Source organism: Brachycentrus maculatus, unplaced genomic scaffold (genome assembly GCF_059751285.1).
Source record: "Brachycentrus maculatus isolate JH-2025_06_01 unplaced genomic scaffold, ASM5975128v1 h1tg000714l, whole genome shotgun sequence".
Lineage (NCBI taxonomy): Eukaryota > Metazoa > Arthropoda > Insecta > Trichoptera > Brachycentridae > Brachycentrus > Brachycentrus maculatus.
Genome location: NW_028281445.1, coordinates 59,597 through 87,246, shown reverse-complemented (window position 1 = coordinate 87,246; position 27,650 = coordinate 59,597). Strand labels below are relative to the sequence as shown.

At 34.7% G+C, this 27,650-nt stretch overlaps 1 protein-coding gene across 32 annotated transcripts; it reads left to right on the top strand.

The window, feature by feature from the left end:
• The first annotated feature begins 427 nt into the window (after positions 1-427).
• On the top strand, positions 428-26,493 carry LOC148300446 (uncharacterized). Of its 32 annotated transcripts, none has more exons than XM_088274756.1 (18): positions 428-587; positions 6,596-6,773; positions 7,696-7,966; positions 11,332-11,484; positions 14,322-14,466; positions 17,453-17,563; positions 17,680-17,790; positions 18,012-18,122; positions 18,261-18,371; positions 19,063-19,146; positions 19,660-19,830; positions 19,899-20,069; positions 20,207-20,377; positions 20,955-21,024; positions 21,129-21,290; positions 21,761-21,889; positions 22,712-22,963; positions 23,342-26,493. In XM_088274756.1, the coding sequence occupies exons 2-17, from the start codon at positions 6,739-6,741 to the stop codon at positions 22,941-22,943; spliced, it is 2,238 nt and encodes a 745-aa protein (XP_088130882.1). In that variant the 5' UTR covers positions 428-587; positions 6,596-6,738; the 3' UTR covers positions 22,944-22,963; positions 23,342-26,493. The 32 variants fall into 32 exon arrangements, with proteins under 32 accessions (XP_088130882.1, XP_088130880.1, XP_088130890.1 ...); XM_088274754.1 differs by having other exon boundaries at positions 7,678-7,966; XM_088274755.1 differs by having other exon boundaries at positions 436-587; positions 6,602-6,773; positions 7,678-7,966.
• Positions 26,494-27,650: the final 1,157 nt, after the last annotated feature.

Sequence of the window (27,650 nt, the reverse complement as noted above, 5' to 3'; positions counted from 1 at the left end):
AGTCTTGCACGCAAATCTGGCACCAAGGATGACATCATAAAAATCTACAGCTGCGATGTGTGTGGAATTTCAGGCAATTCTTTTGTTCAGTTGAATGAACATTTGATGGGAAAAAAGCATCTAATGAAGATTTTTAGTGAAGAATTATTAAGAAACAAGCGGGAAGAAAACTTCGAACCATATTTTGACAATATGTTCAATATTCACATTTGTTTTTTTGTATTTATTTTCTTATCTCTAAGTATTTACTTTTATTTCTATCACCTTTTTTCATATTTAAATGCATAATTACAGTAAGCGTCATTATGCCGATTATGGTGTGCAATTATTTGGCACTTACAACTTTTTATTGCCAATTAAAATTGAAATTCCCGCCAGTTTTTTATTGGTTGACTTGTAGGTCCCAAGCGTTCTCGGCTTCTATGCGCAGATGCAACTGCGCATATCTGTTATATAGCAGCCATTTTATATTACTGCCCAAGAAAAACATATTCGAATGTCATTTTTTTATCAAATTACGTTATAAGTATAATTTATTGCGCTACATAACGTTTCAAAATTAATTCCTTAGTTACTTATTTTCGAATGTGAGTACTTTTTTTCACGTAATTTATTATTATAAATAGTTTTAGAGCTTGTATATTATATGTCTCCTTGCATCCCTCCAGTAGTTTGCAAAATTTGAGTGGGGTGTAGTAGCGAATTGCAAAATTTATTATGATTATAGGTTTGGACCTCCCACTTTTTTTATGTGTTCAATGGACATTATCGTTTTGCATAATGGTTTCTTATTAGTTTCGTAATGGAATTGTTTGCGGAACTTTTTCTGCAAATTGACATTCAAGTATACCTAGACGTCAGTCATAATTTTTGGCAATATGACATAACTTATACATATTATACCGCGAGTAGGCCTTGGTTGCAGTTTATGTTTTCGTTGTTAATTATTTATATTTTTTTGTTATTTGTTTTCATTTTCGATAATGAAAATATTGAGTAAACATTAAATCAGATAGTTAGATTGGCCATTTTATCGACAGGCCGGGGGAGGTTGGGTGACACGGCTGACCATTTCGCCCGTTTATTCATGCGCGATTTAACAAAACTTTTTTATGTTTTTTGTTTATGTATATATAATATTTTTGCCTTACATATATAAAAATAAATCATTACAGAATACTACTGATATGTTGACATTAAAATATCAAAATAATATGACACCTACTCTCACCATCTCCTCCCAAAAAGTGTATATATTTATATATATAAACATATATATATATATATATATATATATATATATATATATATATATATATATATATATATATATATATATATATATATATATATATATATATTATATATATATATATATATATAAATATATATATAAATATATATATATTTATATATATATATACATATATATATATATATATATATATATATATATATATATATATATATATATATATATATATATATATATATATATATATATATATATATATATATATATATATATATATATATATATATATATATATATATATATATATATATATATATATATATATATAAATATATATATATTTATATGAATATATATATTTATATATATATATATATATATATATATATATATATATATATATATATATATATATATTATTATATATATATATATATATATATATATATATATATATATATATATATATATATATATATATATATATATACATACATATATATATATATATATATATATATATATATATATATATATATATCATATATATATATATATATATTTTAGGCTAGTAAAATAATTTGTTATAAATAAGATGTAGTGCTTTGGTAATTATATTAAGTTAAAAACTGGAATGTGGAAGTACTTACCGCAGACTGATATTCTTATTTTTAGATTTATTGGCTACATTTGAATGAATTATAACAGTAAAATGAAAAGTTGGACATTACAAAATGATATAATTTATTGTTTTATTTGTTTAAATTACTTAATTTGAGTCATCTCAGTATATTGTTTTTTTAAGAGATTTATAAAGCTGTGATCTATTTATATTACTAGACAATTCTATCAATGGTCCTTTATTGCGTTAAACCATACAAATATGTTTACTATATTTTATGTTTTACTTCATAGCTGTGTGAAGATTGTAATTACAAAGATTCCATTGTTTAACATGGAAAGGATTTTGTTTGGCATACACTATTAAATTAAGGTACAATAATATGGGGGTGGGGAGGGGAAATAATAATATGTCGTATTACTATTATTCTATGAATGTTGGACGGGAAGGAATGGGAGATTACACTTCATTATAATATCGTGAGTGTACTGGCAAAAAACGTTAAGTTATAAAAAAAACTCGAAAATATACAATTTTGACTTAATGGTGCATATTATAGTTTTCAACATTCTATAAACTGGCAAAATACACTAAGTAGTTTAAAATTTCATATAAATCGCTCACTTCTTTCAACAAAGTCATATATTGAAAAAAAAAAGATTTTTCAGGAGATCGTTTTTAAAGTTTAAACATATCATAAAATGTATTAAAAATAAATATCAAGACACTTATTAAACTTTTCACTGTGCAACAGATTTTTTAGGTAAAATCTGTATGTTTCTTCTCCATTTGAAAAATATTTAATATATTTAAAAAAATAATTAATCAATACCTTTTCTTCAAAATGCAAAAACAACACTTTCTGCCCTATAGCGGGTAAATATTAATTTAAAAATATGCTGCTTTTGCTGGGATATTTTCTGGATATTCCGAAAACATGCACAACTGAAAATTGACGATTTTTGATATATGACGTTGTAGAAAGGAGTGAGCGATATGTGGTTTTAAAAGAAAATTCTACTTTACGTTTATTAGCGGATATTTTATTCAGGCTTTCAATAATGGGTTTTTGAATTAGCGTTTTTTGCCAGTATACCTACAATATATTATGTATGTGTGTACATGTACAGTGCTTTGTAATTTTAATGATTTAATCAATTATACTATAATTAAAACAGTCCTTTTTGTATTTTCCTATTGCATTTTTCAATTTTTATGGGATTACTTTTATTAACTTAACCTATCCAGGAGTGAGTTTCTGAGGAAAAAACAGTGTCTGGGTAGTTTTTTTTATCTTAGTCCATGCTACGAAACACATTTTCTTGGATAAAAAATATTTTAGTAAAAAAAACATGGTATGTATCAAAATAATCCATGTTTTATTTATAACATTTTAAGTGTGTCCAAATACTTGTTCACTTATCTGGATTATCTCCAATTAAGAAAACCACACTCAAGTTCCAAGAATTTTAGTAGTGTGGTTGTCAATCATGAGTACAATTGGTAAATGTTACATATGTGTAAAGTGATCACTTAAACCAGCCTATGACGGTCGTAAACCCCGTAAATGCCCAGACTTCCGTATTCTTCTTCATCTATGTTGAGGTGTGAAAAAATAACATTATTAATAATAATAAGGATCATTACGATGACGTCACACAAACTTTGTTACATGTAAATATTTTGAAGTTTATTGCTGTCGGTAAGGCAAAATACAAATAGTAGAGTTCCGCCATACCAAACACGCGTAATCCGAATGTCTTACTACAACACATAAATAAACTCATTGATTGTATATTAAAAGCATGGTTAACTTTGTGGTATGGTAATATTATACTCTCCTTATCATTCATTGTTTGTGTAATACCACTTTACACCATCTTTAAATATAGGTGATTGTCTTTTGACGCAGTGAAGAGAGTCCATTGGACGACGCGAAGTTACGTACTGGTGTGTAATAACTGTTAGCCGTGAACTATATTAGTGTATTAATGTATTATTACATTGATAAAAAAGAGTAGTCTGTTCCGAAAGTATCTACATACTTTAAGCCACTAATATTTATTTATTTAACCCTTTCCACTTTAACCTTTTTTTCTCATAACTGATCAGCTACTCTGATCAAAAAAATGCGACGTTTTTCTACCATTAAAATAAATATTTTGGTTCCCTTATTTTGGGACACTCTGTCTGGCAATTCGTATGACCATGTTAATTAAGATTAACTGTATTTAACTGAAATATTTTTTGGTAGAATATACTTGGGTGATAGAGAAATCAGTGATTAAACTTATACCTATGCCGGGCCAGACATTGTGGCCCACGGAGCTGCCTACTAGAATCATACGGGCCAGAATGTCTGGCCTACAGAGTGGTAAGAGTTAAACTTCACGTACAGAAAATAAATAAGTACATTGGCGGGCTTATTGCTAAAAAGCAATATCTTCCAACCAACCAAAAACAGACTAGTGATATTGATCAAAACGTTTGATACCATATATAGCTGTTTGCAATCAGAGGGTAGATAGTACTTGAATATAAAAAAAAACACAAATTACAAATTAACATATAAAAAACACAAATTACAAAAGATGATAATAAGGAGGGCAAAGGAAAAAGGGAGTTTAACCCTTTCCAGTCCATATTTTTTTTTTTTAAATTCCATCAGGTCCACAATAGATTAACAGCATTACAGGGTAAAACAATACATACAAGTTTTTTTTCAAAATAAAACAACACTTGTGTAAATTTTAATTTTTATTTTGAATGTATACAATCTTGTCTCTTATTATAACATTTTATATACATCTAATGTATGATATCGGTGAAAACAGTCAACGATGCAAAGGCCGGGCTTTCTCTCGTAAGTGACGCAAATGTATCGGATTTCTTTCCTACCTCCAGGAATTTTTCATTGAGCGTAAGATTTTTCCATACATGTGGGCTATTGTGGATGGAATCGTCATCACTGCTGCTCACATGCGCACGGGTTGAGTGTAACTGATGCCGGTAACCGGACATCCGAGTGACGGGTACCGAGCCAGCCCCCAAAACAAACCTTTTGTGTCATTCTCAGGTAGAAAGTTACAATTCTACCTGAGAATTCTACCTGAGAATTCTACCTGAGAATTCTACCTGAGAATTCTACCTGAGTAGTGTTTATAAAAATCATCGAGTCCTCGTCCCAGTATACCGCACACTAAATACGAGTGAGAAAAATATATGTTTTCTTGTATTTTAACACTAAACTGATGAAGAAAAAAAATGTCGAATGAAATTCGACATAGGACTCACCGGAATAAAGTCGATGTCGAATGACATTCGACATAGGACCGGAAAGGGTTAAGGAAGGAGGTAGAGGGAAAAACTGAGGGAGGAGGATTGATGGACAGTTAGAATTCTAATGATAAATAGTAATGTCTCAGACACTTCTTAAAAGTTATTAGAGAGGGTGCAGTTTTTTGTTATAATAGGAGAGATTCGTTCTTTCGCTTCCAACCGCGTTATCACGGTTATTTCGGCGAATGCAAACAAGGTTCGGTCCCAATTAGTTGGAATTATCGGGACTGTACTGTACTGAAATGATCTAATTTGGGATATTATTTTTTGACATCTCATCAAAGATGAAGAAGAATATGGAAGTCTGAGTCTTATGGGGCTGACGACCGTCATAGGCTGGTTTAAGTGATCACTTTACACACATGTAACATTCACCAATTCTACCCATTATTGACAACCACAATATTCAAATTCTTGGAAGTTCTATATATATGAACCAATTTAGAAACCTTGTTCTTGAATCACTAGAACTTCACTAGAAATATCTAGTGGTGAGATGTTAAGAAGCTTTTTATTAAGCAGAAACTCTTTTATTAGTATGTGAGGTCCGAATCCTGGATTATAATCACACACATGAGAAACGCCAGAAAATACCGTTTTCGTTTTTATTATTTCAGCTTATAATTTGACCAGATAATTTATTAACAACATTTTGAGTGTATCCAAATACTTGTTCAGAAAATCTGGATCATCTATGATTACAGGAGTTATTTTCATATTATTTTTTAACAAAAATTAATATGAAAGTAATCGGAGAAATGTAATCGTGAATGTAATCGGAGAAAATCCAGATTTTTTTTATTTATTTTTTTTATTTTTTATTATTTATTTTTTTATTGGAAAACCAACAGAATATTTCGACAAAAATAACGTAATATGATAAAACACAAAAAAATAACAATTCCAATTATAGGTTTCCACCTAAGTGATCTAAAAATAAAACATTTTAAATAAACTGTCACAAAAGTATAACTATATAGAACATTTCTTTATCAACTGGTCAAAAAGACATCAACAATATTTCTTTTAAATGTATTAAAAGAAACATTATCGATGTCTATTTCATTAAGCGTTTCATTGCATTGCATTTCATCCATCCGCTTAGTCCAATTTTGGCATACACTTTCCAACATTTCGGCCATTTTGCCAAAATTGGACGACGCGGATGGACCATTTGAGGCACTGCTGCGGTCAACATTTGAATGAAATAATTTTCAAACATTAAATTATATGGACCGTACTATTGATTCAAATAAAGATTTCATGCATTTTTCTGAATTTAATGTTTTTAAAAAAAAATCATAGCTCTTAAAAAATCACCCTTTAGTTTGGGATAATTGAAGACGTCGGCTATATATTGGTGTGGTCTGCGTCCGCAGGAGCAGGGGTGGATCCCGATGATGGAGTGAGCGCAGCGGGCACCATTAGCTTCCCGGCCCACTGGGGCGTGGGGGTGGGGGGCGTGACACGGGGGGTGGGGGTCCCCGTGCCGCCCCCCACTGACCTGCTAGCCACCATCTCCATGTTCGAGCAGCAGATCAAGTCGGAGCCCATGGGGTAACTATTATTATTATTTTCTTTATAATTTTTTGCATTTCACAATATATATAGTAGAGCGGACGCCATTGGCACAAAAAACGCGCTTAGAGTGTCAGAAATGAAGACTCTAAGAAGCATATCAGGCAAATATCTTCAAGATAGGATAAGAAATGCCAGGTGAATAAAAAATCAGTGAAATATTCGAGATCGAAAATGTTGTTAGGTGGGGAAGGCAACGAAGGAGACGGTAGTATGCGCATGTGAGGAGAATGGAACCATCTAGACTCCCCCTACATCGCACTGTACTGCCAACCCCAAGGTAAATGACTCACGGGAAGACCACCAATGAGATGGATTGACAGCTGGGAATCGACATCGCAGTCGGCTAATCCCTCTTGAAAATAGGCCACAAGGCCTACACCAAAAAGAAGAAAAGAAAAAGACAATATAATATAATTACAAGGACAAAAATATTAAATTATATTAATACAAAAAAGATCCCACAAAGGCATTGCCTGCGTGTGGGTTTACATTTTATTTACGGTTATAATAAAGGATACTGGAAAGAATACAATAGATATCAAAAATATAAATACATTAAAAGTGCTAAACTACAAATATTTGATCTTAACACATTTCGGACGGGTGTTTTTACGCCTGCCGACTGCTGGCAACGGGATTTGATAATTGTGTACGTATAGTTTAGACATTAACAAAGATTGATATATAATATTCATATAAAAACATTAAATAATTCCTCCTTTTCTGACTTTGAAATGAGGCCGGCACAGAAGGTAAAAATACCCTTCCGGTCCTTAAAGCATCAAGCGATCGAAAGGGTAGAAATCCCTTTCCCATCCTAAGTGTGTTAATAGATGTTTATTTTTTAGGGGTGAGAGGCAGAATTTTAATTACTTTGTAGGTTTAACGTGTTTCCCAGCTTCTACTCGTCCCACCCGCATGTGCACTCTGCGCCCCCCAGCGTAGTGCGCGGGGACTCCATCATGGGACAGCAGCAGCAGCAACAACAGCAGCAGCAGCAGCAGCAGCAACAGCAGCAGCAGCAGCAGCAACAGCAGCAGCAACAACTGCAAGACCAACTGCAGGAGCAGATGCAGCAAGAGCAGCAGCCGGAGGACAGTAAGGAGAGTCTGGTGCTGCAGCAACAGCATGCTGCCGTCATGGCACACCAAGACCAAGAACAAAGCCAGGTGAGGTTACTATTCTCGCGTCTTATTCATGATAGTATATTTTAGCATTGCATTGATCTATCTGTTAATGCGGTCACAGTTCTACTCATTCCACTCTCATATCGCTCACTCCTTTCAAGAACGTCATAAATAAAAAAACTTGATTTTTCAGGAAAACGTTTTTAAAATTTAAAAATATAATACAATGTATTAAAAATAAATATCAAGCCATTTATTGAACTTTTTACTGTGCAACAAATCTTTTTAGGTAAAACCTGAAGGTTTTTTCTCCATTTGAAAAATATTGTATTCAAAAAAATAACTAAACAATACCTTTTTTTTCAAAATGCAAAAAAACACTTTCTGCCCTGTAGCGGGTAAATATTAAGTTAAAAATATGCTGCTTTTGCTGGGATATAGTACATTTTCTGGGCATCCCGAAAACATGCACAACTGGAAATTGACAATTTTTTATTTATGACGTTCTTGAAAGGAGTGAGCGATATGTCAGAGATGAAAATATTATGCGTTAAAATAATCATTAGATCCCCGTTAGATCTAATGGATCTAATATATAATGCAATTTGTCCCCATGTGTCCATACATATGAAAACTTGTGAGTTAATTGCGTATTGTGATAATTTACATTTAATGATTCGTTAGTCACTTTGTGGTAAATTCTTTTTTAATTTAAGTTTTACTTTGTACATACAACTATTTATTAAAATCTGTTGTGACTCATGTTTCGATGCGTTCCGCATCATTTTACATTTTTCCATACGGTGTTTGAAAATGGTATGGAATGCATCAACATGTGTTTTCAAATCAAATTTTCATCTCATCTTATAGTTCTTACGATTTTGGCAATTGGAAATGGGTTGTTGATAAGTTTTGTCAGAAAGTTGCTGATACCAAAAAGAAAGTTGATTAATATTTTATTTTTTACCAAATGGAAATAAGGTTACTTTCACTACAAAGTAAAAAATTAAACTCCTTGTGTAACGATGCCCTGGTCTGAGAAGTAATGGTAATGAAGATGAATGATAATGAGAAGTAATGATTTTAACTCATCTTGTCGACCCTCTTTCATCAAAATGTTAATGTCAAATTAAATAACTCAATTATACGCATGATCTGGATAAAATCTTACCTTTGCTTGGGTTATATTTTGCCAGGAAAGAGTTGATATTTTTATTAAAAGATTATAATTTTTTTAGCTATCTTTGCTTATTTAATTGTGATTTTTGTGACTTTGTTGAAGATTCATACTTATTTATCAACCAAAATCACTGTGCCGTTTAACTGATCTTATCAATACTTTGTCAAAAATACAAGGAGTCATATTTAAATTGAATTTGTTGAATAGGGTCAACTAAAAATACCAGACGGATATATATCTACAAGCACATTACATGTTTTGTGACAGTCAAAGGTTTTTTAATGTTATAATTTGAAAGGATGGACTATTGCCCGTGCCCAGCCACTTAAAACTGCAATTTGTAAACGTCCAATATTTAGCATCTGATATTCTTATAATGAAACATCCAACATTTAGCTGATATTCTTATACCGAAACATCCAACATTAAGCTGATATTCTTATACTGAAACATCCAACATGAAGCTGATATTCTTATACTGAAATGTCCTATATTTAACTGATATTTTTATACTGAAATGTCCAACATAAAGCTGATATTCTTATACTGAAACGTTCAACATTAAGCTGATATTCTTAATACTGAAACGTCCAACATTAAGCTGATATTCTTATACTGAAACATCCGACATAAAGCTAATATTCTTATACTGAAATGTCCTATATTTAACTGATATTTTTATACTGAAACGTCCAACATGAAGCTGATATTCTTATACTGTAACGTTCTTTATTTAGCTGATATTCTTATACATGAATAATTCCTTTTTTTTTAACATCTTACATAATGTCAATCAGAATACTTTTTTCAGCATTTACTTAATTATTGAATAAATCTTATGTATTAATACATATTAATCCTGTTGAGCACAACATGTTTTGTATTTTTTTTTGTAGATTAATAAGTGCTTGGTAAAAAAATAATAAATGGTTAATTTTAGATTTGTATTTTTCAAGTTATTTTAAATAAATTTTGTAAATTATGAATACAAATTAATTTATATGAATTTTGAATATTTAAGAATGAAGTCACTTTCCTCTCTAAACCAACCATAATTTTAAAGAAAAAAACTTTTAATAAATTTACTAATAGGTATTTGTATTTTGACTTTATTTCGGTCACTAAAAATCTCTTTTGTGTAAAAGAATTATTTACAATTTGAAATTATTGGGTGGGAAAAACATATAAAAACATATTACCTGCGCTTTTAAATGTTTCTCCCATCTTTTTCTCGTTGAGTAAGAATATTTTCTCACTAAGGATTCAATATTTGGTTTACAACTATAAAAGGTTAGCTAAATATATATTCAGTATTATAAAAATAATTAAAAGTATTTCTAGGGGATATATATTTTATGCTACGAATGCTGGTTATCATTTTTAAATCTTTTTGTGATAAAAATTAGATGTGTTGAAGGTGACACATTTAGGACGAAGCGTGATTACATAGAATTAATGTTCCTTTCCCCATCCCTAACCCCTTACCTGTACATCTTGTTAGAGATTTGTAACAAAGTCATATTCAGGGCTTTTTTAAAAACAAAATAGGTCATTATAGATAAAATTAAGAAAGGTGTGTTGAGATGGTTTGGACATGTTGAACGAATGAGTGAGGAAGGAACGGTAAAACAAATTTATGAAGTGAAGGTAGTTGGAAAAAGGAGCAGAGGAAGACCGAAAAAAACTTGGCACAATCAGGTATGCCAAATACTTGAAAGCGGTCAGGTTAGGAGTCGAAATAACCGGCGGGTATGTATGAGGAGATGCATGAATGTTGAAGAGGCGAAGAATGTTTGCAAAGACAGAGTGGTGTGGCATTCTATTCTCTCTGCCTACCCCTGCGGAGAAGCGCCGTAATGGTTAGTTAGTTAATTTGTAAAAATCAGCAAAAGCCACATATTAAAGTGATCTACCTAAAGTTTTTGTTTTTGCAAAAGATCTTTGAAAATATGTAAGTACAATAATAAACTCAAATGATTTTACAAAGGCGAGATCAGATATATTCAAATTTTTCACAAAAATGCTTGGGTAGAGCGCTACCCTTAGTTCACGCGGCCCATGAGCGTCTTAAGGTTAAGTGAGGCTAAATGAAGGTTAATGCTTAATTTTGTCGGTGGCAATATGCCTAAATTAAAATGTGTCAGCCGCAGCACCGAAGAGTTGAGCATCAGGAGTGGATATAGTAAGGAGGGAAGGTAAATGACGTTGCGTGTGTGTTGTGTGTCAGGCGGGACTGGGCACGGTGCAGGCCAAGCTGGAGGCGGGCGCCGGGCGCTCCCGCCCGCAGGCCTGCAAGCTGTGCGGCAAGCTGCTCTCCTCCGCATCCTCCTACTATGTGCACATGAAACTGCACTCCGGGGTCAAACCATTCGCCTGCACGGTGAGACATCACACACCCCACTACTCTACATAGCGAGCCTTTCCCCCTTGAGCGCGCAATGAGCCGTACAGAGGTCCTCATCGTCCGACTGTTCCATCTTCGCAGTTACTTTATTATCCTAAACATTTCATATTTGGATGTACAGTGAAACCTCTATCTATCGTTCCTCGAATAATCGTTTTCCCGGATGTGTCGTTTATTTCTTCTACCCCAAATTCATTTCATACAAAAATAGATTGCATCGATCGTTTCTATCCACCATTTTACCGCATTCAATGTTTGAATTATGCTACATATTTGAAACAATTTGTCTGTTTTTTTACTTTTTTTTTAATTTTCTCAATTTGTTACATTCAATGACAATATTTCAGCGTGTGGGATACAGACTATCGAAAGCTTGTGTGATGGATACAGCAGAAGAGGTCTGAAGATCTTTGGGTTCTGTTCAACTTTGTATTTTTTTTTAATAAATACATTTACTAACATCTAAAACTTGTATTCTTGAAATTTCCACCTACTAATGGTTATGCAGATTGGGAGGACGGTATCTTTACTCGATCGTATCTCCTTGTGTATTGACTTCTTTATACCGCATTCATTGTTTTCTCGCATTCATAGTTTATTTCAATACGTCCCTTTAAAAACGATAGATAGAGGTTTCACTGTAATCTGTTTATATTGTAATATTGATCAAAAATAAACTTGCGTAATAATGGAAGAATGATATCATTGTCTCATACACTCCTTTTGAGCAGATTTGTTTAAAGATATATTCTACGGCTGAGTTGGGTTGTGGTCCTGTGGTTAGTGTCAGAGTTTCCATGTTCGAGTCCGCTCTGCCACAACTTGATTACCATTTTTAAAGATAAACCATCAAGGCTTACCTTATTAAAAATAACACAAATATTTATTTTTTCTTTGAAAAAATAATATATGAAATGAGGACCCCTGTACTTTATCATAGTGTATTTTTTTGCTAACTAAACTAAACTAATAATGCTGATATATGTATATAAAACTACTTTATCAATTATTAACAAAATAGATCTACTTCAACTTAAAATTTTAATCTTCTCATAACTAGTAAGAATTACGTATTTGAATATTTGTATTTGAAAAAATTATCCTTAATTCTAGATTACAAATGTTAATAAATCATGTAATGGGAATAATTATACATGGAGTATCAAAAATAAATTAAATTAAACGATTGGGATGTTTCATGAGTTGTGCGTTATAATTAATTGGTTGAAATATGGTATATTTATCAATGTGAGTGTAATGCAATCGCAATGATAATTATGAACTCTGAACTTTATAATACCAGGGTTTCCCAAACTTTTCGACGGAAAACAAATCTCCAAGTTTTTACTAGGGTATTAAGGTAATGTCCGCCTCCGTAGTGTAATGGTCAGCACGCTAGGCTACCGTTCTGGAGGTCCCGGGTTCGATTCCCAAGGGGGGTAAAATAAATATTAGTGATTTTTTCACTGTCATATTTATTCATTATTACCCTGGACTGGTACCTGAAGCGGAGGGCTGATCACCTTTCCTTCATGTGTAAACGATCAAGATAACACTGCGTTTATATGACGCAGTGCCCTATGCACCATTGGGGTGCGGATAAGGGTTTTATTATTATTATTATTAAGGTAATAATTTCTTTACCAATTGAATCAATGAAATAATTTTTAAATAAAATTGCTTTATTCAGTCAATAATTAAACGTATAATAGGATTGAATAAAATTCTCAATGACTTGGATGGTTTTGGTCCTTGAATTGCAAGGACATAGGTGTTTGTTTGGGGAACCCTATTTAATACAAAACTCATAGTGTAATGGCAAAAATGGACAAAGTAAAATTAGTTAGGATACTAGATTTGTTTCTTTGAGAGAACTAAAATAAAAATAAAATTTATTTAAAGATTTCCGCTTTATTATTTTACATGTAGTATAAAGTATGCACACATATTATTTTCAATTAGTGTTTTAAGAATTATTAATTTATTTTCAATGCACTAAATTCAATAATTTATATTTCTCAATATAAAAACTATACATCCGATAAAAAGTGTTTTATTTTACAAATATGTTTTTTTGGTGGCGGGTAACGATTTATGTTCTAACATTAAATACTTTTGTAACTGGGATTAACTATACTGTCATATATTCTCTTGAAACTAAACTGTATTAACTTTTATACAACTATTTTCCTATACAGACTTTCCACATATCAGTAATATACATTGCTTATATTGTAAACCTAGACATAACGTTTTATTTTTATTAAATATTCTATTATGAAGACTAAAAAAATCTTAAATTACAGATTAAAATCTTATTGTCATATATTCTTCGGACTATTTAGAGGAATTATGTAACATTATTTCAAGCCAAACTGTTTCTATTAACATGTACTGCCAGTAGAAACTGCATGGTTTATTATTATTTTGCTTCTGTTAGATCATAGGTTCCCAATACCTGTGATATTCCCCTCAATGGTCACCTGAAAGGTCGTGAAAATTTCCCCCCCTCCATTAGAAATTTTGGCAGGGGATGCTAGAACAAAAAATGGTTGGGAACCTGTGCGCTAGACAGGCTGAATGAGGCTTATGGAATTAAGCAGATATAGCTTTATAATTACTCAAACACATACTGTAAAAAATCTGCAAAATCTAAATCTATTAAACATTAAGTATACCTAAAATAGCGTTGTTTTTTGTTTACTAATAGCACGCTTAATAACTTATACGCAAATAACGTAGAAAAGATGGAAAATACAAGATTTTTTTAGGTTTAAAAATCTAATGAGAAAGTGCTGCGTGTGTTGTTACAGGTTTGTGATGCGGCGTTCTGCAGGAAGCCGTACTTAGAAGTCCATATGAGAACACACACGGGAGAGCGCCCATTTCAGTGCGAACTCTGTCTCAAAAGATTTACACAGAAATCTAGTCTTAATACCCACAAACGAGTTCATACAGGTAGGAACTTTTCTTTTTTTTTAAATTTAAATGATCTCATTACGGATACATTTTCACATCGTCTCGAAAATCACTTAATATGGCTCAACAGGGGCAAGAAGTGACAGTTAGGTTTAGCCTAGGGAAGACATTCATTTATCTTTACAGTATATATATTGACATAATCAGTACCATTATTAAATTTGCGTTTCAAATTATTCAGTGGACGATATAAAACTTTTGTCAGGTATTAGTTTAGGTAGAAGGAACTCTGGGGTTTATTTTTAGATAGTTTCAAACAATTTTATATTTATACCAGTACCACAATTATCTCGAATTCATTGCAAATGTGTACTAGATTATAAAAAATTACATACAAAATATTATTTATTCAGCATTACCTATAGTTACTAGTTACCTATAGTTTTTATGATCCCCTATTCACCTGATCTGTTTACTTATTATTTTTTACCATCATAAGCGATTCCGTTTCCAAATTGACGTAAACACCTATCGGGTGATTGAACTTTTTGAGTGTCCATTTTTTTTAACAAAATTAAAACAGTATTTTCTGCCTCTTAACAGAATAACAACTGTTTCAGAAATTCATTTTTAAAAAATTACAGAAACATAGCAACTCATTATGAAAAATGCGGTCAGGAAGAGGGTATTATGCAAGAGGGTCATCCATTTAATTGGTCTATTAAAGAAAATATAATAGTGTTGCTTTTTAATTATATTCTTTTACAATATTCATTTGACTATCCAGAAACCGAAACTAGAACTGGCACTAATTCAAATAACACTTATCTTGCAGTTATGTTTTAATTTCTGTATTAAAAAAAAAACTAATTTATTTAGATCTTCTTTGAGAAAGTTTTTTATTCTTATTTTTTCTTATGACAGAGTCATATATAGCCCCACCTTCAAGGGAAACTACCCAAATGATTATTTAAACCTTGATTAAAATGACAGAAATACAATTTTCGTGTTTTACATACTTTATGTAAAATATTAAATTTCTTCCATCCGCTGTGGATTGTTTTACTTTGAAAGAGATGGGTATCAAATTAAAAAATCAAACCATTTTTTGTAGTATCTTAATGATAATATTTGTGTATAATAAATTCTGGATATTCAAATATTTATTGTTTAAAATTGTATAAAATCATAAGAACTTTAAAAAAACGAAAATACAAAATACGATAGGTTATCAGATTTCCATTTCGAAAATACTTTGTTTTGAAAATCATGTTCCATAGCAAAACACAGAAATATTTCTTATGTAATATTAATTATTTGTATGTAGTGAGTTTGAGCACTTGCAAGCATACTGTGTGGTGTTCAGTCACCGAGTCATGATTGAGAACACATTGGATTTGAGTACATAGTAGCCAAATAGAGTGTACCTATAAAGCAAGGGTGGCCAACCCGCGGCCCGCGGGGTGTCTACTTGCGGCCCGCGGAGCATTTCACATAAAATATGAAAATATCAAAGAAAAAATTTCTTTAAGTGTACTTTAAACCATCAAAACAACATTCACCGTGCGTAGTTCATATCATATCCCATATATGGAAGTATTTCACTATAGTGACAATTTCAAGACCCATATAATGGCGTCAAGTAGTAAAGACGTTGGACCAAAGAAGAGAAGAGTAACAGAACTGAGAACTTTTCTGATTATTTTTTGTATTGCCTAACCCTTATTGAACACATATGTTTTCTCGTTTTCGTTGTATCTTCAAAAAAAACATTAAAAAAATAATTAAATAAAAAAGCAAATACACATATATATATATATATATATATCTTTATGTTTGCTTTGAATAATACAAGAAATTTTGTTTTACGGCCCGGTGTAAAATGTCATTTTTCAAATCTGGTCCGGCTGCTGAAAATGTTGGCCACCCATGCTATAAAGAATACGGTGACTCACGTAAGATGGCCCTAGCTCTACTCTGGAAATCTGGCAACCTTGCAAAGTGTTATTTATTTTTCTTCTTATGATTTGCATATTTTGTTTGATGGAAGAATGTAAGACACCCTGATGACTGGTTCTGGCTATACAGCTATCTCTGATTTGCCATCTATTTGGAAAATAAATTATTAGTGTACATAGTTCATAGTGAGGTTCCTATTTCGGCCGTTTCGATGCAAATCTCCGGTACCTGTATTCATGCTTATTAATATTTTATTTCTTAGTGATTCCAAATCCAATATATTTTTTTTGATTTACCGGGATTTTTGTTTGTAAATGTATTTGAAATATTTCCAACACTTTTATACGGGATAGAGTCAAAAGGATAGTAAGACTATATACAAACTGGAGTTAGCAGTTCAGGAGCCAGAAGAGCCATATGTAGGGTGTAGATGTACGCCATCGGATATATAGCTGCTATGTGATATCTATCAGGGACCACCACATCAGTAGCGATGTGCGCAAGCGGTCACGTGTCCACATAAATAGCAGCTAAGAGATCAGCACCTTGGTAATATATCATTAACTAGTCTTTTTACCAAAACTATTGTGTTTAGTTAGGTTATTTGAATTGGTCTCCAACTTTTTTTTCAAGTCGTTAATTTATTATGAAAATGCATGAACAGGTATGTTTTAGAAAAGCTACCGATTATAGAGGTATGGAAATAATTACGGTTTGTGTTACGTTGTATATTTATAAGTTGAATTAATTTTATTTGATTCGCAAGTAAATATATTTTTTAGGAAAGGCAGCTTACGGAAGTGAGTTCGAACATATCGAGCGATCTTCAGCCGATAGCGTAAGATGGTTGGCAAAGTGTCTGGAAAGTGTTATTTTAGGTTTTGCATGAATACGTTTGGTATGGAGTACCGGAGCCGAGTTGACGGAATAGTTGTTGAGTATAGAGCGCGGAGCGGGTAGGAGAGACGGGGAGAGCGTAGAGAGAGATAGGTGCGTGGCCAGAACCCGGGGTGGGGGGTAGAGAGAGACAGAGGAGAGCGCCCCTCAGAGTGTGTTGGCTTTGTAGACGAGCACATGCGGGCGCTAGTGCTGAAGGAGCGACCGCACCAGTGCGACGTGTGCCACATGAGGTTCACGCAGAGCTCCAGTCTGGGCCGCCACAAGAAAATACACACCGGTAAAGTGGCCTCTTCCTTAGTGGATATTTCCTAGCATACTTAGCGACTAGCATATAGTGTGATATTGTGGTAACATGTGAGGCCTTGCTTCTGATATTGGGATGGTTTGGTTTAGAGGAGCACAGGCGCGCGCTGCTGGCCAAGGAACGGCCCTACCGGTGCGAGATCTGCTATGTTCGCTTCACGCAGAAGTCCAGCCTGGGACGTCATGGGAAGATACACACCGGTGGGTGCACAACTATTAGGCATACTTTACGTGATGAAAGATTTTGAGGCAGAACGGTCCATGGTCTACCTGTGACTGAATAGTTTTTGAGTATTGATCATTATACCTTGGCTCCAAACAAACCCCCAGAGTGAGACTAGACGGTTGGCATATTGATATACGCAGTGGAATATTGTAGCTAGTTAGTGTGCATCGTCTATAGCGTTGTATGTGCTTTATAGAGGAGCACAGGCGCGCCCTGTTAGACAAAGTGCGGCCTTACCAGTGCCACATCTGTTACATGCGGTTCACGCAGAAGTCCAGCCTCAACCGTCACGGAAAGATACATACCGGTAGGCCCTCTTTATGCTCCTAAATCTCTTACTAATACCCGCACTAAGCGGCTCCACTTGCTGTAGTCCATGTATCACTAGCTGCACACATTGAGCCATAACGGCCGAGTTTGAGCGTAGTTGTTTTGTACATTATAGAGGATCACATGCGCTCGCTGATGAACAAAGTGCGACCGTTCCAATGTGACGTCTGTGACAAGCGCTTCACTCAGAAGTCCAGCCTGGGTACACATAAACGCATTCATACCGGTGGGTTGCCACTTCTTTTCCTCTATTTATTATTCCACTTTCCAAATGCCCACTTTTCATTTGAACCGAGATTAGCCACCACTCTCTTTTTGTTATTTCTTTGCTTCAAATGAAATTTGGAGTAGCATTCGAGCCACTTTGTGGAAATGTGAATAGTTTTTGAGTGCGGAGGACTAAAGTGTAGTTGGAAACGCTTAGGGCAATGCCGGTTGCTAAATCTCCCCTCATTCTGTCCAGTCGGTATGAATGTTCGACGAAAGGAACCTCCCCGCGCGTGAAGCGATCCGGCCGCCACGTTACTGTCGCTCTCATTAGGCCGTCGCATTAGGCGTTCTCTCGCCCCGTTTGGAACGACGAACTGCTCTTGTTGATTCTATACTCAAAAACTATTCACAACTCGGCACTAGCATGCGATGGAGATGCCAAATATATTTTTGCATTAAAGGCTTAAAATAGGCTTTCATTGGACGCTAGGCAATGATGGACAAATAATGATAATATTGTTTGTTTATTTATTGGATAATTGTAACATAATGAACAAGTTTCGAGACTGTAATGTAGACGTAAGAGAGACATCATTGCCCGCCACTATTAGTTGTACAACTAGGATTAGTTGCTCGGCCCATTGCGGTGGTGAGATGATTTGCTCATGTTTGTGTTATTTGTCCATCGGGTGTTGCGGTGGCCACAGGAGAGCGTCCCTTCCAGTGCACCGTCTGCCTCAAGTCATTCACACAGAAGTGCGCGCTCAATTTGCACGAAAAAATACATACGGGTTAGTAGCCCATATATTAATTTAGTTAACGTCTTACATTCTTCATCTTGTTTCGCAGCTTTGTCATATTGCCTTTACCGCCTTTGGTTACTCCGCTATTTCGATACTTAACTTTTAATATCTGTTTCATTGCAAATCTTTGTATTATAATGATTATTACTCTACTTACTTCGCTACATTCCTCGACAAAGTGCCATTTCTGGCTAGCTGTCTTAAGTATCGAGATAGCGATTCTGTTTCTTATCAAGTATTAACTGGCACCAAAGAGTTAACTTTTCCATTCATTTATTTTATTTGATAAAGTATTTTTTTTTACTTTAAAATATTAAAATGTTGATTTTCCTCTTTGTTTGTATATAATTTTGTTGAATATGTATAATATATATAAATATGCGGAGACATACGGAGAGAGTAATAGGAGAGTAAGAGGAGTAGTCGGATGTGGTGCGCCGTGTAGTGTGTGGTGTGTGGTGTGTGAGGGCTGCCTAACCGTGTTGTGTTGTGTGGGGGCAGTCCAGGGCAGGCCGTTCCAGTGCCCCGCGTGTCCGGCCGCCTTCACCTGCAAGCAGTACCTGGAGATACACACGCGCACGCACACGGGCGAGCGCCCCTACCGCTGCGAGCTCTGCCTCAAGACCTTCGCGCAGAAGTCCACCCTCAATGTGCACAAGCGCACGCACTCAGGTATGCCCCGCTCGCCCCGCCCCCGCGCCCCCACCCCGCGCCGCCCCTAATCTCTGTTGTGCGCGCAGTCCAGGGCAGGCCCTTCCAGTGCCTGCAGTGCCCGGCCGCCTTCACCTGCAAGCAGTACCTGGAGATCCACAACCGCACGCACACGGGCGAGCGCCCCTACCAGTGCGACGTCTGCCTCAAGCGCTTCGCCCAGAAGTCCACCCTCAACATCCACAAGAGAACCCACACAGGTATCCATTCTGCCAAATCATTCCGACAAACGGCTCCCTAGTACGTAGTGCCGCTTGTCTGAATCATTTAGAAAGAATAATCCGAGTAAGCGGTGCCGTGTTTCTGGACCGAATGAATGTATGTGTTGTGCGGGCAGTGCAAGGGCGGCCGTACCAGTGCATGCAGTGCCCAGCCGCCTTCACGTGCAAGCCCTACCTGGAGATACATATGCGCACGCACACGGGCGAGCGGCCCTACCAGTGCCAGCTCTGCCTCAAGAGATTCGCCCAAAAGTCCACCCTCAACATCCACAAACGCATTCACACGGGTACGCAACATTCATTACCTCACTGTCCAGAAAGACGGCATTGCTACAAAGCTCACCGGTCATTACGCGCACCGAGCATTATTTGGATTATTCTTTAACCCTGTATACCCTTTGGCCATTCCATTTCCTTTGTAATTTTGCCGTCTTTCTTGAAATATTTTTGTTTTTGTTAATTTTATAATTTTATTTCCTAAATTTTTAATATCCCATAAGCACATATTAAATCAAAATAACTTCATTAACTATAATGTATCGTGAGAATATTACAAAAGGTGACCATGCCCATTTGTTTCATTCTGACATGAGCTAAATTGAATGGTTAAAAACTCACGGTTTCATTTCTTTACTCAGCGTCTAATGCCTTTAACATTTGTGAATTTGTTTCTCAAAATCATTGTATTGTTCTAACATTCTACTTTAAGGTTAAATTTTTTTAAAACTTAAATCCATGATGCACATTGTATTTAAAAAAAAAAATTAACAAGCTTTTGTATTATGCTCACAATATGTTTTATTTTAGAAGATTTTGAAAAAATATTTATATTTATTATACTAATAAAATGTATTTTAACCATAGGAGAACGACCGTACGCTTGTGATATCTGTCAGAAACGGTTTGCCGTGAAGAGCTACGTTACTGCGCATAGGTATTTATAATTTTATTATTGATTTATGTAAAGCTCCGCATAAACAATAAATTAACTCCATATAAACAGTAAATTCACAAAATTGGGAATTGACTCGATTACAGATGGTCCCACGTAGCGGAGAAGCCCCTGACATGTGATCGCTGCACCATGACTTTCACATCCAAGAGCCAGTTTGCTCTGCACATTCGCACTCACTCTGCTGGACAGTGCTACGAGTGCAGCGTGTGCGGACGCACCTTCGTCAGAGACAGCTATCTCATTAGGTGCGTGCTAATAATACTTCTGATCCCGAAACACCCGAGCTTCCACTCGACTTTACCCCTGTTTTACAGAACTATAACCGTACTTTGTTGAAAACAACTCGCATTAATTGAGAATTTCCAGATTTCTTTCTAGTATGTAACTGTCGTTTATGTGACGAACTGTTTTGAAAATCTATTAAATCTATTGTGTGATATTGATGATTTTTATTACTCTATTTTTAATTGTTATTGTACATATTTTTGTTAATTATATTAAAATATCATTTAAATATTTATTACAATACTTTATTTTATTATTTCGAAGAATTAAATAAATATAGTTTGTTATTACATAAGCGTAAACATTGTCTCGTATAATTAATTTATAAATTTAAAAATAAAATGTGCCAGAACGCCGTTCCACCGCCATTACATGAAAAAAAAAAGCTCTGCTATATCGTATCAATGAATGATATGTATCCTGTTTTCAGACATCACAACCGGGTGCACCGAGAGAATCACAGTAACGTGTCGGCTAATAGTATCGCTACCATAAACAGTGTGGCTACCAACACCAACACATCCAGCGCATTCGATTCACCGGGAGTCTGCGATTTAAGGTTCTTATGTTACACATAGTCAGTGTGTTATGTTTATAGAGTTAACCTTTCCCTTACGGTGCTAAAAACCACCGCGTGCAATAGTCATATGTATTTTGTTCAACATATGAAAATGTGATTTAAAAACCGGAAAAATGTGAATATTCCTAAATTTTGAACATAGTCGTAGTTGAAATGTAACAATTTTGTAATGTTAACTCTGGTAAGTATCTGAAAACGAAAAAATAATACATCGCAAGTAGCCGCAATACCTGGCATAGCGACACAACCGCCGCGCAGGACAACCTGCGCGCTGAACACTAAACTAAACACGCTGTGACGTGTGCGTGTTCGCAAAGCACGGCACGCATGTACACACTGGGAAACATTTGTGTATTGATGTTTTTTTTACTCCCATCGCTGCAAATGAATAACTTTATAATAAATATCAATTAACTCCCAAAATGTCAATAATGCAGTCATAAAGCACTTTAAAAAGTATGGCTAAAACGTTTAAGTAACTTCAAGTAAAATCATTATTATGTAATGAAAGGCGGCATGTATCACTCAATTTTGTGTGCTAAAAAAAGATATTACTTTTATGTAATACATAATTATATTACGGAGGAATACAAAAATTCTGAGCCCGTATCTATTATATTTATATTGATAATCTCATTTTTAAAATCGAGTTGAAGTAAATACATATCACCGGGAGAGAAAGGTTTTTTTTTAGATTGGAATTGCATTTATTATTTCCCTAGCTTATTATGTAGAAAGTTAATAGATCATTAAGTGGGGAGGTTAAGGAATGTCGTATCTCATGTTGGTATGTGTGTTCAGCTTTGTGCCGCTGGTGAACCGCTACAGCCACGGGATGGGCGGGGGCGTGGGCCCGGGCGGGGGCATGACCTCGCAGGGCACGCAGGTCACGCTGCAGGACACCCTGCAGGGCAAGCTGCACCCGCTGTCCCCCTCCTCCATCGGCTCCCCGCCGCCGCCGCACACGCCGCCCTGCCCCCCCACGCCGCTGCAGGCGCACACGCCCGTTCCCATCGCCCTGCAGCAGCAATAGCTCCATCTTACACCCATCGGGTTAGTAAATGGTCAAGTTTATCTCCACCCCACCCAAATATCCTCGAATAATAATTGGAGAATCGTTCCCATCACCCTGCAGCAGCAATAGCTCTATCTTACACCAATTGGGTTGGTAAAGGTTTGCCGTTTTTTTTGTTTATTATTGTAATTTTAATTTCATTAGATAAAAAAATAGTTGTAAAACATATATGGATGATTAAGTATTACACCCATCACTTAGTCAAGCTGGAATAATATTTTTACCATCATTATTAAATGGTCAAGTTTATCTCGACCCCATTCTTAAATATCCTTAGATAATAATTAGAGATTTGTAAACAAGAACATATTTGGAGACACTCAAAATATTGCAAATAAAGCGGTAATAATTTGCAGGTAGTTGCGGCTCGACAAACGATGGATCTGAGCCGATCTCTCCTACAGAAGTTGCGAACAAGAAGCTGAAGACAATCGAGGCTCGTGTGTTTGTCGGAGTTTTCCCAGTTGAACGTACTGTGTACGCATAGAATACACAATAACATAGAACTCGAAGGAGCGAGTTGTTGGATCTGTGAACACCATTTATATTTAAGAGGTTAAATTCCATATCGTGGAAGAAAAGGATATTGAATACGATATGAGATATGAATTGGTCAAGAAGAAAGTTGAAGTGAAGAAACTAACAAAATATATATATATTATTTATACATTATATACACGCAGAATGAGAATGTTATTATTTTTCATATTGTTTCTATTTTATTCTAATCATTTATTAAACATAGGTTACCTAAGTCAAGTGTATACCATGGAGTGGATTTCATAAAACACTAAACACTTAGGCGCAACAAATGGACAGCACAATTGTTAGCCTACTAGTTACTAGTTATCGCTATTTGTAAGTAGATATAGGGACGTTATTTTGATAGAGGATCCTTAAATCTCATTTCTTTTGATGTATTTAGTTGAAGATAGAAATTTAACTTTTGATAAAAAGCCTTGTAATTTTACAGAGGGGCAGTCTTCCAAGTTCATGGCTCCTGAACTGCTAAGTGTTGTAGTAGGTGTTTGTCCGTAATGTGATATTCCATATCCATTTGAGTGCAACTAGTAAAAACATATGAACTTGCAAATAAGTATTTTTACTAAGAGTTTTAGGTATTAAAAGGCACAATCAATTTTTTTCCGCCTTTATATCATTTCGGCTTCACGTTGGATGCGAGTCATATTTTTTTTACGCTACGTGTAGGATTTTGATATTATATTTGTAGACGGTAATAAACGAGATGCCTCTTAAGGATTAAGAAATTAGAATTGTGTGTCCATATGCTGCGTCGTTGTTGTAAAGGTGCCCCCCGAGCGACCGAGGTTGCCGTTTTGGTGGTCATTGCCATTAATTTGTAAGCATAAATGACTCGCGTTGTTAGGAAACCATCCGACTTGGAATGGTCGTTTGTGTGTACAGGATCTCAGTATAGACCAGTTAGTGTGATAGCAGTCCGTCGGCTTGGGGAGGAACCTTTTACTGTGATCAGTGTATTTTTATGTGCTAGGACAATGAATGTTTTTATATTATATTGAAGTGATGAGAATGATTTATCGACTGACACGGAATGAAAGAAAGAGAAAGAGAATATTATAAAGCCTATTTTTACAAGTGATGCGAGCCAAAACATTATTTTTTTAAATTTTGGCCAAGGAAAGTGAATTAGATAGTAATATCCCAATCGACTATTAGAGTTAAGAAAGCAATGTTAAAAGCTACGAATTGAACAACTGCGAGGGTGATGACACGTACTTATTTACTTTGTATTGTATACGCGACATGTATTGTGAGGGTCGGGACGCATCCGCTACCGAGTGGTGTGTGAAGTGTGTGTGGGCCATCGTCGGTGTAACAGTCCCACTGGTGGGTGTGCTGGGTGGCCAGACTTGCCGCAGCTTCTTATCCCGACGTGTAATATTGAGCATGAAAAGTACATAATAAATATTATTTTTATATTTTGATAGCTCTATATTCGCAATTTCCGTTGTGCTTTTTATTTTATTAAAAAGGCTGTTTAAAGCCACTGCTAAATAATATAGTGTGATATTCATGTAGTCTTCTTATCCTTTTATACCTTAAATGTGTTGAAATTATCCATCGTGCCATTATTTTTGTTTGTAAATGCAGCTTGTAAAACTAAAGCACTTACCATTTTTGGTATCCATTTTTTGTGGAAACTTTCAATATATATATATTTAGTTGGTTGTAGATATTATATTTTTTTAATAAATTAAGACATACATATATATGATATATGCGGATTCGTGTATTTTTAGAGCTGTCATTGTGGTAGAGAGTGGATTTAGAGGATCCCTTCAGTTTGCTGAAGAAGGTAATATATACATGTACGAGTAGGACACTTCGGGAACGGTCCGCTAGATTACTAATAATTGTACGGCATGCGTTCACGCATCACACTCTTGTCGGTTCTGTTATAGTTTGGTTGCATTTTGTATTTCCACCAATTCCGTTTGACGGCTTAGTATAGGAAACGTAGCGGAAACACAAACATATCTGGGACTAGAGTCCACTAGTGGCCATACTTGCGAGTAGATACTGATCCATCAAGTTGCTAGTCCATCGAGTTAACTCTTAGTATACAGAGGCAGTATGAATACCATAGTGAAACCTTGGTACTTTACATTAACAAATCATTTTATATCGTTATTACGTATGTAGTTTCATGATAAAGTAATCATTTTATATTTTAGTTTTTAGTATTTTTACCTTACGATACCGCTTTGCTACCAATATATTACGTTTTCATCGCTTTCATACGATTAATTTTGTCGGAGAATGCCGTCTGAGATGTAAATATGTGCACACTAGCTTACCATTATATATTAAATAACACCACTATGTTATTCACCAGCGTATTCATTATGTTCCCCATTGAGAGATCCGATCTCTGTTTGGAGTTTAGCCCTTCTCAGACTGCACTTTTGGTAATACCGTCGCAAAGTCTAAAGCACACATTTATTTCTATTTCTGGACTACCTCAAATATTGAATTCTTCTATTTTCATTTCCGGATCAAATTCTTTATACATATGTATTTTGAGAGGGCTAAATATTTATTATTTACATATATAATTGTGTAGTCAACTTTAGATCTATTGCTTTATTGTGATTTAAATTTATATATGCAATAGTTTCAGTAAATCATAGAAGTATAAACATTTGTATAGGGAGAACTAACAAAATAACATTAATTTACTTTAAAATTAACACAATATGTAGTCATTTCTAAACAAGGGCAGAGTTTTACTTTTGTGAATGTATTCTTAATAATCTGACCACTAAATGCCAACACCTAACTCCAGTATTGGGGATGAGTCTCAGCAGGTTCCATATTTACTCTACTGGAGTGCACTTGTTGGCTTATTCAAATTATTATAATATAAATAATAACCTATCAAATATAAAGTAACTACATTGATTCTTATAGAAGTTGCCATGTAGTGGAGAAAATAAATGTGCCATATGTTTGGCTATGAACATTATCGCTTTTTATTTCTTGTCATATTATAATCCCCCTCTCATCAGGTTTTCCAGAATTCTTAAATTACTCGATAAGTCTCCGATCCAACTAGAAAAAACTTTTTTTTTTATAAATTCTACTTTATTAATCAACATACTGTTCTTCAAGAGTGGCAAATTTATACAAATGCTCTAATTTTTCAATACCTTTTTTGTAGAATGGAGCAAGTTCTTGCTCTCAAAATAGACCTCAGATTCGGTAATCATTTCTTCATTCGAGCCTTAAATAGTTGATTTTCCCAGTGCAGAGCCTCCATAAGGCTTAAGCTATTATATGGCTTCAACACTATTTTTCCCCATCAAAAAACAATGTTTAATCAACACATGAAATTATTTTTTATCCCTTGTTTTGAAAATTACAAAGTTTGGGTCACAAACTACTGTAACCCCTAAACTAATTACCAGAATGCCATTAAATTTTGACACTTATTTTTTGAAGACTAATGCCGTCCAGAAATCATGTGGGTCTGTCATCGGTGTTGCCATATAACACTTAACACATTGTAGTCGGACGCTTCGAACAATAGACTCTAGCCTATAGCGGGTGTTTTTCGCGATTAGCGCAAAAATATATCGCTTTCTTAAAATTGACACAATTTCTAGACCAAATAATATTTGCGATTGAAATTTTCAAAGAAATCATATATGACATTTGATCATCAAAAATAAATTATAATCATAATTTTTTCAATTAAGTATTCCGTATTTCTCAATTTTAGAAGCATTGTAAACTACAAAAAATAGTCTTCCCCTCCGAGGTATCATTCCCTATACAATGCTAATATATTCAAATAATAACATACCAAACAGTTAACAAAACAGTGCAAGCGGTATGAAAAATAGTCCAATACGTGAAATGCCTCAAACTAAACTTGAGATTGAGATCGCATAAAAACTCTAGATTTCTGGGGATGCCTTTACAAGCGACACACTAGCCAATCTGGACAAGACATCTCAAATAACGTCAACAGACTATCGCCTAGCACCCAGGTTGCAGATTACCCTTCAACGCGTTTTATTTCACGCTGATAACAAACCCGTATATTGCCGTTTCCCGCCGATAACCGGCAGTCGACAAAAACGGCATTTGCCGTGTCCCGCAGTTGACCGACAGTCTGCG

Bases quoted from the DNA above. Each gene is read 5' to 3' on its own strand.
- LOC148300446 (XM_088274754.1), top strand. From the start codon at position 6,739: ATGTTCGAGCAGCAGATCAAGTCGGAGCCCATGGG. The intron at 6,774-7,677 runs GTAACTATTATT...ATTACTTTGTAG, and splicing joins ATCAAGTCGGAGCCCATGGG to GTTTAACGTGTTTCCCAGCT. The intron at 19,831-19,898 runs GTATGCCCCGCT...TTGTGCGCGCAG, and splicing joins GCACAAGCGCACGCACTCAG to TCCAGGGCAGGCCCTTCCAG.